Raw genomic sequence first — 12590 nt, 5'->3', positions numbered from 1 at the left:
ATTCAATAAATAAAGGGTTTGTATGTTCTCTATATCCAACATTATGTATTATTCTAACTGATCTTTTTTGTAACACCGTTAATGAATGAAGTGTACTTTTGTAATTATTTCCCCATATTTCTACACAGTAACTCAGATATGGTAACACGTGAACGTGATAAGGGAATTATCTTGAATGTTTTTACTATCACATTGTTTTAGATTGTTGTATTAAGTTAATACATGGGATACAAAGAAATTCTCCTTAATGGAGGTGATTGTTATTAGTTTGGGGGAGCGGATGAGAGGATCAACGTTTGTGATTGACATTAAAAAAATCATCCAATACTGATCGGCACATTCCTACTTATGACTTTCGCGGTCAGTATTGGCGGTACTAACGCTGTATTTATTTGGTATTAACTCGATACCAAAATTCCCAGTATCGCCCACCTCTACTGTGTGGATGAGGAAAAAATCCCAGATAAATTTACATTTCTGCGTCTATTTTTTGTTTTTTCAAATCATTAAAAATGGACGTTGGATAATTATTCCACTGGGGAAATAATCAAAAAGCCGAAAATAAATGTAACAACTCTATTACTTTTCTAACTACAAATGAACATGAATCCAGCGGATTTTGCAGCCCCAAAAAATTGGGCATTATGCAAATTTGTTGTTTGTTGAGCGGCGTTACTGTTTTGTTGTATGCACTATGACAATAAAATGTGTATGAAGGAACAACAAGATGACCTGTCAGATGACAACCCCCCCCACCAACCCCTCAGCCCCCTGACACCAACACTCATCCGACATGGGAGTGTAGCAAAGCAACTTGCCTTACCACACACACGCACGCACACACTCAAACACACACACTCTCTCTCACACACACACACACGTAGAGACAGAGCTCCTTCTATGCCTGCTGTGTCTCAAGTCATTGCCCCTGTGGATCAAGACACTTCACCCCTTAAACTGACCCTTCCTGCCTCTTGCTGGGAACATGAAAGCTTTCATTGCAGTAAAGTTTCCACAGGAAGTCTGGATTAGGTTTCCCTCATCTTCCTGTTGGGTTACAGACTTCTTTATTTGGACCTTTGACCCAGAGGCGGGGAGGTGTTACTGTCCTTAAGTCCGTGCGTTTGTCTGGAAGTTATAGGATGTTTGCAGCATTGTGATCTAAAACGTGGTTTTCACCAAACTTCATGTTTTGATTGATCATTAATCAATATGAAGATCAACTGTATAAGTAGACTTGTCAGATAACTGATGTTATTGATTGGCTCACCATTTATTGATGATTAATTGGAATAATCAGACTGACTCTGGAGTCAGTCTGACTATTTAAAAGGGGGTGGGGGTAATGATGAATAGGGATTGTGTGGCACACTCACTGGCTGTATTGACACTGCACTGGTACTTGTTCATAATAGCTGTGCAGAAAGGAATTTCAAACATGCAACTCTGGTCAGCAACGTTCCCTCTAAGGTGCGCGCCTGCGCAATTGCGCACTGCTCAAGCGTCCTTTTGCGCACAGCAAATATATGCCGCGCACCAAATCAAATCCCATCTGAATTCTAAACAAAATAAACACATTTATTCTGTATAATTTTGCAATGCAACTCTGAGTGACAGTGACAACAAGCAGTCCTAACGGTGTTCGTCAACACCGTTCAATTGAACACCGTTCAATTATCGTTACGTCTATCGAGATACTTTGAGGACAGGAATTACATCGATCACTTTATTGAGCAAAACTGTTTATATTCGGCCATAACCACACCAAAAACATGAGTAAAAAACTTCTATCTCGAAAAACTAGTAATTTTCTGCCGTACAAACCAGGCCAAAACCAACTTGTACTCTGTCACCAACACGCATAGAAACTAAGCCACTGGTGCGTTTATGGCCACACAAAAAGTCAGAAAACTCAAACACCACACAAAGTTACACTATGACTCCTCAGTCACCCGTGTGCTTGTTCTACTGTCATTATTGTTACCGTAATTTCCGGACTATAAGCCGCACCTGACTATAAGCCGCACCAGCTAAATTTAGGGGAAAATACAGATTGCTCCATATATAAGCCGCACCCGACTATAAGCCGCAGGGTTTTGATGTGTAATTACCGTAGTATATAGGGGTTCCTGCTACCCCGGAGGGGATTGTCGGGACAGAGATGACTGTTTGGGAATGCAAAGCGTCCCATTTATTAAAAATAAATCTTTCAATCATTCAATCAAACTTTCACATCTTTGACATGGCGAACAGCATTCGTGCAGAGTACAAATAATACAACGGTGCAAAGTAATACAAAGTGCTCGCCTGTACGTTATCAAAATAACCAGCCTACCGGTATATGAAAAGTCAGTCTTTAATCATTGTGTCATCGTCTTCCTCCTGCGTACTAAAACCACCGAAATCCTCTTCGTCGGTGTCGGAGAAGAACAGGCCGTAAATAAGCCGCACCCTTGTATAAGCCGCAGGGACCAGAACGAGGGGAAAAAGTAGCGGCTTATAGTCCGGAAATTACGGTAATTTATTGATATTAATCATGGAATGCTGTTACTAGAGAAAGTTACAGGAATGCACACTTCATCCTACGCTTACATTTCATTGTGCAACATGAGGATGTTTAAGGGGAACTAAATGTGATCTCTGAAAGGGGTACAAATGATTTCCAAAGCAGGACCCCCACCCAGACATATTGTACAATACTAATCCATAGCTAATGAAAAACAAGATTTCTTTTATTTTCATTACAAGTGGGCCAAATCCCTAATATTACAAAATAATCTCATGAAAATGACTCCTCTCATTTGAGTGTTATTATAAAAGATTGGTTTGAGACAGGTGTGCTGCTGGTATTGCCACGTGTGATGTTGCTCACGTGTGCTCCACTGAATGCTCAGGGAGTTTTTGTGTTTGCTCAGACACAAGAACAATTAGAGGGAACATTGCTGGTCAGTAAGCCAAAAAGTTTACATTTAAAAAGAGGAACACTTCCCTAATTTGGTGCTCTTAAGATCAAAATGATCCCACACTTTGGAATTTGTCCTTTCTTTAAATTCCATTTAGATGGATGTTTCTCGATGAATAACAATGTCAAGCGCGGCACCACACTCCTCCGACATCATTAAGTAGTCGTGAGCCCCCAAAAAAGCACACCCTGATAAACTTTATTGTTCATGTGTTTTTTTTCCTAAAAAAACTCATTGTGCCTCTCACTAAGTGCGTCAGTATGGTTTGACCCATCAGTATGTGTAAAAAGTGTGTTTCTCGTAATGAAATTCCTGATAAAACTGTTAAATTCTGTTTTTTGTGGTCTTTTTTGCAGGAAATGAGATAAGTTTGTCTGAGAGGCTGGAAGTTAACCTTTGATGCCGCCATCATTCACCACCTTTCAACTGGGGACACGGTGACCTACATGACACTCATGTCATGATGCTGTGAAAAAACAAGACTCTTCATCATGCTTTTGGTATTACTATGATTATTTATGTGCTGCCCTGGTCGCTTGGTTTGTAAATACCTGTGTCTGTACTCAGCTTTCGTGGGCTCTGGATACAGGCAAGAGATTACCAGTACAAAAAAAAATACAAAATAGTCTGTTGTTCAAAAAGCCCAACTCCTCTGAATGTGCCAAGAATACATTTTGTGGAAAGACATTAACTACTGCTGCACTCTTGTTGTGAAGCCAAAACAGCAAATAAGCACAAGGAAAGGCCAAAAGGTGCAGGAAGAAAACAGCGGGACTCCTGCAGTCCAATCGAATGTTTCTTGGTTTTTCTTGGTTTTTGTGCAACAGAAGGATCCTGCGTGCCAGCAGACAGACTTTTTGCAAGTTTGAATGTAATCCCGCGCCTTCTTCTGCCCTTGTGTTCGTCTGAGGGACGGTTTGCTGCAGTTGTGGGATTTATAAATACAGAATATAAGAATTCCGAAAAGAACAAAAAAAGTGTCTGTTGACTGACTTTTGTACTCTTGTTGTTTTGTTAATGTACAATAAAATACATTTGCTGATGTTTGCCTTTAGGTGCTCTCACAGCTTTCGGTCTTACAGACATTGAACTTCTTACCTCTGTGGGAAGGAGTCGGGTTGAGTACCGTAGGCCCCAAAAGCAGGATGTTCTCAGATGGGGGGGACACGCCTCAATAAGACCCACGGACACCATCAGCCCTGCATGTTGTGCCAAAGGAATCATGACACTGTGATTTCTCCCCGCAGTCATGTGCGCTCAGGTGAAGCTCTGCCTCATCATGAAAATGTATTTTCTGCACAATTACAACATTTTTTTTAACATTGTTTTAAGTAAAACTCGCTGAATGTGCACATTTCCTCACCAAGTAGCCTACAGGGCAGAAACCTGAGAGGAGGCTGCTGGAGGCGAGCCTACCCTCTGATTGTGTTGTCCTTCATAAACCGGCTTGGGTCAGCAAGTGGCAAATATGTTCACAGAAACATTTATTACACAACATGACTTTCTACAGCCTGTGTAATGTCTTCCACGTAAGTCTGACATTATTACTGCTAATCCAACAATAAGCGTCAAGAGAAATGTCATAGGGCAGTGGATCTCAAAGTACTACCTCAGAAGGAACCGAGCTCTCCAAGTACCTCTATAATGACCAACATTAAAATACAGTAGCATGGTAGGACTACGTATTCATTAAAACAAGACAGAGGTTTTATTTAACAAGTACAGTACATCTAATATTTTGGCCACTGTAACATTACACGCAGTTTGAACAGTAACACTGTGTTGGAATATAGGAAATTGAAACGCTGTACTTTAATGAAGTGATTATTTGGCGTAACACTAGATCAGGGGTGTCAAACTCATTTTAGGTTAGGGGCCGCATGGAGGAAAATCTGTGCACACGCAGGCCGGACTATTAAAATCATGGCATTAAAAATTAAAAATAAAGACAACTTCAGATTGTTTTCTTTGTCTTACTTTGGCCAAAAATAGAACACATTCTGTAAATATTACAATAAAAATATAGAAAAAAAAATACCGGCAGCGGTAACGTTAGATCCATGAAGGAAAGAAGTGTCGTGGCTTGGACTATGGCAGGGGTCGGCAACCTTTACCACTCAAAGAGCCATTTTGGCAAGTTTCACAAATTAAAGAAAGTGATGGGAGCCACAAAAAAAAATTTACAATTTAAAATGAAAAACACTGCATACAGAGCTTAAATGCTTTGTGCTATATTAACCAGGGGTCTCCTACACACGCACCAGCACGCACTTTAATGTGGACATTTGATGTTAGTGCAGCCCGCGAGTTTCGAATGAATGGCGCTTGATAGCGTCATACTTGCCAACCCTCTCATTTTTCCCGGGTGACTCCCGAACATCAGAGCGTGATGACACTGCATTTGGCGCCCTCCACAGTGTACCTGCTTGACCACACGTAAGTGACAGCAAGGCGTACTACCTCAGCAACCACACATCTTACACTGACGGTGCCAATACCCAGAATCCCATGCAGCACTAACTCTTCCGTACTAGGTCAGCAGCCACACATCTTACACTGACGGTACCAATACACATCTTACACTGACGGTACCAATACACATCTTACACTGACGGTACCAATACCCAGAATCCCATGCAGCCCTAACTCTTCCGCTCAACCAACGCAAGGAGAGGGGGGGGTTGATGTGTGGGGGGGTTGTGGTAGCGGGGGTGTATAATCTAGACCGGAAGAGTTAGGGCTGCATGGGATTCTGGGTAATGGTTGTGTTGTGTTTATGTTGTGTTACAGTGCAGATGTTCTCCAGAAATGTGTTTTTCATTCTTTTTTGGTGTGGGTTCACAGTGTGGCGCATATTTGTAACGTAACAATGTTAAAGTTGTTTGATACGGCTACCGTCAGTGTAAGCTGTGTGGCTGATGAGTAAGTATGCTTTGCTGTCTCCTGTGTGATCAAGTAATAACAACATGCAACATGTGGCTGGACTGGCACGCTGTATGTAAAGGCACGCTGTATGTAAATGCTAAAGAGGACAATGACTGCAGTGCAATTAGGGCACGCCCTTTATTTGGTATTTATAGTCTAAATAGGATTATTTTTTCCCTGGGAGTTATCTACGAGAGACACTGAGATCCATAAGTCTCCTGGGAAAATCGGGGGGGTCGGCATGTATGTAGCTGAGCCGCATCAGAGTGGTCAAAGAGCCGCATGCGGCTCCGGAGCCGCGGGTTGCCGACCCCTGGACTATGGCGTGGTTTGTTATCCCGTGGTGCAAATGATTTGGACCAGACATGGCGTGAAGGTGAATACATGATTTAATTCTAACTCAAAAAAGTACAAACAAAAGGCGCTCACAGCGGAGGTACAAAACGTGGCTATGAAAATAAAACACTAGCACAAAGGCAGAACTATGGACATAAAACAAAACTTGCACAACTATGGCCTGAATAAACTTACTTGGAACGAGAAAAAGCATGAAAAAGAGCAGCATGGATCATCAGCATGAGGGTGCGTAGAGGGTGAGTCAAGAGTGATGTCGCCAGTCCGACTGCCTGGCAACAATGGGCTTAAATACTAGTGACATGATTAGTGAAAACAGGTGCGTGACTCAAAATGTGAAAACGTGAGACAGCTGCGTGACATGAACATGTGAACCAGGTGAAACTAATGGTTACTATGGTGACAAAGCAAGGGAGTGAAGACAAGAACTAAAAAGTGTCCAAAAACCAAGCAAAACATGGCCAAACAAAAACATGATCAACACAGACATGACAAGAAGAAAGTGAATAAATGTTTATAACTGAATAAATTTACTTATACATAAAAATGTGTTTTCTTTTGTATTATTTTTTGTAATGAATTAACGTTTATGACAACTTTTTTCCAAAACAATATAGAATGTGAGAAATAACAGGATAATGCATACATTTATCATTTGTTTTCAAAACGCTTACAAAAAAGTGGGACCCCAAAAATTTACTGTGGGACCCCATTTTTATGACTTGATGGGGTCCCTGGGACCCCATTTTGAAAATTCATAGCACCAACACTGATGGAGTATTGGTGCGTGCAAAACAGCAGCAGGCGGCTGTGGCCTGCGGGCCGTTTCTAATACTAATCAAATACCATCCCGGGAGCCATAGATAATTCAATTTGCGGTCCAGATGTGGCCCGTGGGCCTTGACTTTGACACCCCTGCAATAGATGGAGCCCACGTACCACAGTTTGTTGTGAATGGGTGAGGCGCACAGTACTCTGCCTCTCCAGGAAGTGTGTGACCTGCACAAGCAGAAATTGTTCTCAAGTAAGAGTACTATTATTTTAGAGTAATATGACAAGAGTAAAAAGTCATCGAAATAATGACTTGAGTAAGAAAGTATTCAGTGAAAAAACTACTTAAGTCTTGTGTAACTGGTGAGTAACTTCTGTTTTATTTAGTAGCTATGTTGATGATACTTGCACTTTAACTGCAGTTGGTTTGTTTGTATATGTGTGAGACACATATAGTGCATGTACTACAAAAATTCACATTTTACAGTCACTTCTGATGTTTAAACAGGGCTAAAGAAAACATCTACAATTTAGCACATGTTTTCACTTGTTGGAGGTGGAATTCTTGTAGGCTGAAATGTGAACATTTCTACTGACACAAATGACAGCACATGATATAAATGTTATTTTTCCTAGTATGTTATTAAACAATGAAGAGGTAATTCCAGTAACTTTTCCTGGAGAGAGATAGATGCATTAAGTTCAGATATAAACCAAAGGTACTTTTTGATCTCACATGACAATTTGGATTTTGTTATTAGTTTCCTAATTTTCTGTATTATTTCCTGTCTAGCGCTCTGATCCTTTTTTTTCACTTCCGGTGTGTTCTCTAGTCTGAGCACTGGCTTCCTCACCTGTCCCTGGTTGCCAATCAGGATGCTTCTCATGCCAGCCCTGTCGTGGTGAAACCTCCCTGCTAAATTACTTTTGTGTTTTCCCTTATAAAATGTTTTTACCTGCACTTTGCTTACTGTCTCTGCATTCTGGGGTCCAAAACAACAACACCCAACTCAGAGTGTATTAGTAAGCAGTATTTAGAAACAACATTTTAACTCAAATTATTGTTCTCTTCTTTTTCTTGTTATCCTTTTTAGTTGTTGCGTGTTTCTTTGTTTCTTGCATTGAACATAGAGCACAGTCCATCTAGTCCAATTCCTACATACTCTATGTACTCTAAGTACATAATGTTCTGACAAACAATAGGGCTTTTTATGGGCTTCATCAATCCATTAATAATATATTTGGAATGAAAAGCTCCTTTAAAAATGTCCACTGCCTGCAGCAGCAGGGATAACTTAGTAGGGTCAGCAGTGATGAGAAGTCAATGGCCTCCAGGGACAACCTTTCAACATGTCCATGACTTTGTAGATTGGCACATCAATTTGACAGAAAAGGGAAGGAAGGCCTGCAGCTCTGAACGAATTTTATGGTGTGTGTGTGTGTGTGTGTATATATATATATATATATATATATATATATATATATATATATATATATATATATATATATATATATATATATATATATATATATATATATATATACAGTCGTGGTCAAAAGTTTACATACACTTGTAAGGAACATAATGTCATGGCTGTCTTGAGTTTCCAATAATTTCTACAACTCTTATTTTTTTGTGATAGAGTGATTGGAGCACATACTTGTTGGTCACAAAAAACATTCATGAAGTTTGGTTCTTTTATGAATTTATAATGGGTCTACTGAAAATGTGACCAAATCTGCTGGGTCAAAAGTATACATACAGCCATGTCAATATTTGGTTACATGTCCCTTGGCAAGTTTCACTGCAATAAGGCGCTTTTGGTAGCCATCCACAAGCTTCTGGCAAGCTTCTGGTTGAATTTTTGACCACTCCTCTTGACAAAATTGGTGCAGTTCAGCTAAATTTGTTGGTTTTCTGACATGGACTTGTTTCTTCAGCATTGTCCACACGTTTAAGTCAGGACTTTGGGAAGGTCATTCTAAAACCTTAATTCTAGCCCGATTTAGCCCAACTGCGCCCAAGACCCAACTTCCGGGCTGATGATTTTAGGTTGTCCTGAAGAATTTGGAGGTAATGCTCCTTTTTCATTGTCCCATTTAAAGCATCAGTTCCATTGGCAGCAAAACAGGCCCAGAGCATAATACTACCACCAACATGCTTGACGGTAGGACTTGGTGTTCCTGGGATTAAAGGCCTCACATTTTCTCCAACCAATTTTTTTGCTGGGTATTGTGGCCAAACAGCTAAATTTTTGTTTCATCTGACATCACATGGACAAAGATAAGACCTTCTGGAGGAAAGTTCTGTGGTCAGATGAAACAAAAGTTGAGCTTTTTGGCCACAGTACCCAGCAATATGTTTGGAGGAGAAAAGTTTAGGCCTTTAATCCCAGGAACACTATGCTTACCGTCAAGCATGGTGGTAGTAGTATGCTCTGGGCCTGTTTTGCTGCCAATGGAACTGGTGCTTTACAGAGAGTAAATGGGACATTGAAAAAGGAGGATTACCTCCAAATTCTTCAAGACAACCTAAAATCATCAGCCCGGAGGTTGGGTCTTCGGCGCAGTTGGGTGTTCCAACAGGACAATGACCCCAAACACACGTCAAAAGTGGTAAAGCAATGGCTAAATCGGGCTAGAATGAAGGTTTTAGAATGGCCTTCCCAAAGTCCTGACTTAAACGTGTGGACAATGCTGAAGAAACAAGTCCATGTTAGAAAACCAACAAATTTAGCTGAACTGCACCAATTTTATGATCAAAAATTCAACCAGAATCTTGCCAGAAGCTTGTGGATGGCTACCAAAAGCGCCTTATTGCAGTGAAACTTGCCAAGAAACTTTTGACCCAGCACATTTGGTCACATTTTCAGTAGACCCATAATAAATTCATAAAAGAACCAAACTTCATGAATGTTTTTTGTGACCAACAAGTATGTGCTCCAATCACTATATATATATATATATATATATATATATATATATATATATATATATATATATATATATATATATATATATATATATATATATATATATATATATATATATATATATATATATATATATATGTGGGGTTTTTTTTGTACATAAATGTGTATACATGTGTGTGTGTATGTAATATGTATATACTGTATATATATATATGACTTTACAGATACATAGAAAATAATCTCACACAGGCCAATATTTTTTTAAATACTGACGGATGCATATATCCACATTTATCCATAATTAAGAGTTACTTCTTTTATATGACTATAGTCATATTTTAAATAGCTAATGTTCCATCTTGTACTCTTTTCGTTTTTTTGATCGTCTCATGAAAAAGTGCTTGCACTCTGGACGACCTTGAAGTAGGAGGCAGAGAAGAGGAGTCCTCCCTGCTTCCCTTCTCGGGCCGACTTGAGATAACGGACACAATGGGCATCTGTGCGGGCGTGAGGGCGGGGGGAGAGATTGAGGAACAGAATGTTTTCGTGATGGTTTTCAGACCGATCTGGACCGGGCTAGGGAACGCTTGGGTGCTGGGTTGGTCTCAGGTTTGTCCTCTAAGCTTTGAGAATAAACCACAAAATACCAACTACTGCCTGTTGATTGAATATAAACATCAGTTTATTGCCATAAAAAGAATCTGGGAGAGACTAGCAATTTGAATTCCCCATTGGAGGAATGCTGGTCGACGCAACAATTTGGGGGCTCGTCCGGGATGGCACGCTGTTGATTGATGACTTCTTGCAATCTTCTGGACAGACTCACATGGCCAAAACATAATTCAAGGTAAGCAGAACCTTTCTTTTTAGATCAAATCTGCGTTAGGAGTCTGTCCTGAAGTCTGTAAGTCAAACACTGTTTTTTAATCCCAGGCACAGATTGGTGATTTTGATAGATTGATTGCATTTTTGCCGTAGCCACCATTGCATAAAAGTTGTGAATACCACTCACGTCATTGTGTCAAGATTACCGTGACGGGCTGCTTCACTGACGAGTAAGCAAATAGTCGGGTGTGGCTCGCCCTGGGTGTTTGGTCTTCCCTAAAAAGAGTAACGGGATGGATGCCCATCATATGGTACAGTAAATACTCCCTGGTTGTGAGTTCCCTGTTGACATTTTTACGTGCACACAAACTAAGGATGGGTTGGAGGCCATTTGTAAAATACAATAAATACTCCCTGGTTGCGAGTTCCCTACGGCATTAACGTGTGCGCTAAAATTAAGAATCGTACGGGAGGAGGCCCTTCTGTACCATATGATAAATTCCACGGCTGGAGGCCATTTGTAATAAATACAATAAAGATTCCCTGGTTGTGAGGTCCCGGCGACACTTTAGTGTGCGCTAAAATTAAGGAAAAATAGACACAATGGACAAGGAGTGTGACAGACAAGATTGTGATGACGGCTGGGGAAAATGTGATGAATCATTACTGTTTAATAATCAATTGAATGCACTGTTGTCGACAATGGAATTAGCAGGTAGAGTTTAAAATATTTTAAAAAAGAGAACGTTCCTTGAAAGGGTTAAGAGGGAGTTTACAATACTCGAAAAGTTGTGAACTCAAACGTCTGGTAAAATAAAAAATAAAATAAAAAAGTAACTGGAAGTTTTATGGTAAAGTGAAACGCAGAGAGAGTGCTTACGTGTGCGTGTGTGTGTGTGCGTAGGGCCGTAGGCACTTGCTTGTGTGTGCGTGAGTGCTTACACGTGCGTGTGTGTGTGTGTGTGCTGGATGCGCGTGCTCATGTGTGTGTGTGTGTGTGTGTGCGGGAGTGCTTACGCGTGCTCGTGTGTGTGTGTGCTGCTGAGTGTGCTCGTGTGTGTGTGTGCGCTGGTGAAAATGGAACAGGGTTGGTGCTCGAGAATTTAAGAGTTTGGCGTATGATAAAAGTAAACGGGGATTACGTGGAAAAACGAAATGCAGCAAAAGAACCGATGATTAATGAGACAAAACCACAGAATGGACTGATTGTTTTTTTTGTCTGCCGCGCATGCGCAAGACAATTCAAACGACCCGCCCAGACTTTGACTAGGCCACCGCCCCCTACTCCAGGGACAAGAGAAGGAGGTATTAACACGCCCCCTCTAAGATTAATCCTGCCTCCGAAAATTAACCCCTTGTACACGTCTGACCATTTTCTCCGGCAGACATTTTTGACACATGACATTAACACTTTGGACATACTACAATATAAGTCTCTTGCCAATGCATACATGCAAGCCATTGTTGACCTTGCTTTCCCACCTGTACCTCAGGGAGGGAACCTTTGGCCAAACACTTTGGACAAAGTTAACCCTGATATATACGGTGCCAAAACCAACATATGGCATGGACATTTTATTCATCCCATGCAAAATAGGGCTAATGACAGAGCAACAAGGAAACGACTACTTAAATTACAGATCGCTGAAAATAAAAGGTTAAAAGAACCAAAAGGTCAAAGATCAGCTAGGGTATATTCAGCAGTGGGTGACCTTGCTTTTGAGTTCCAACAGGTGGAGGAAAGAATCCTCAACAGACGTGCGACCAGACGGTTTTACTCGGGTGGTGGACAACACGGTGCTTCAAAGTCAATCCGGGG

General features: G+C 40.7%; 1 protein-coding gene across 3 annotated transcripts in view; it reads left to right on the top strand.

The window, feature by feature from the left end:
• The window catches only part of LOC133650717 (roundabout homolog 2-like), a 240172-nt gene extending 236171 nt beyond the window's left edge, over positions 1–4001 (top strand). For all 3 annotated transcript variants that reach the window (XM_062048300.1, XM_062048299.1, XM_062048301.1), the window contains exon 27: positions 3320–4001. In XM_062048300.1, coding sequence (XP_061904284.1) covers positions 3320–3331 — 12 coding nt within the window. In that variant the 3' untranslated portion in view covers positions 3332–4001. The remainder of the gene's footprint in view (positions 1–3319) is intronic.
• The last annotated feature ends 8589 nt before the right edge of the window (positions 4002–12590 follow it).

The sequence above is a fragment of the Entelurus aequoreus genome, linkage group LG05 (assembly GCF_033978785.1).
Source record: "Entelurus aequoreus isolate RoL-2023_Sb linkage group LG05, RoL_Eaeq_v1.1, whole genome shotgun sequence".
In the NCBI taxonomy this organism is placed as follows: Eukaryota; Metazoa; Chordata; class Actinopteri; order Syngnathiformes; family Syngnathidae; genus Entelurus; species Entelurus aequoreus.
This window is presented reverse-complemented; position numbering and strand designations above follow the sequence as displayed.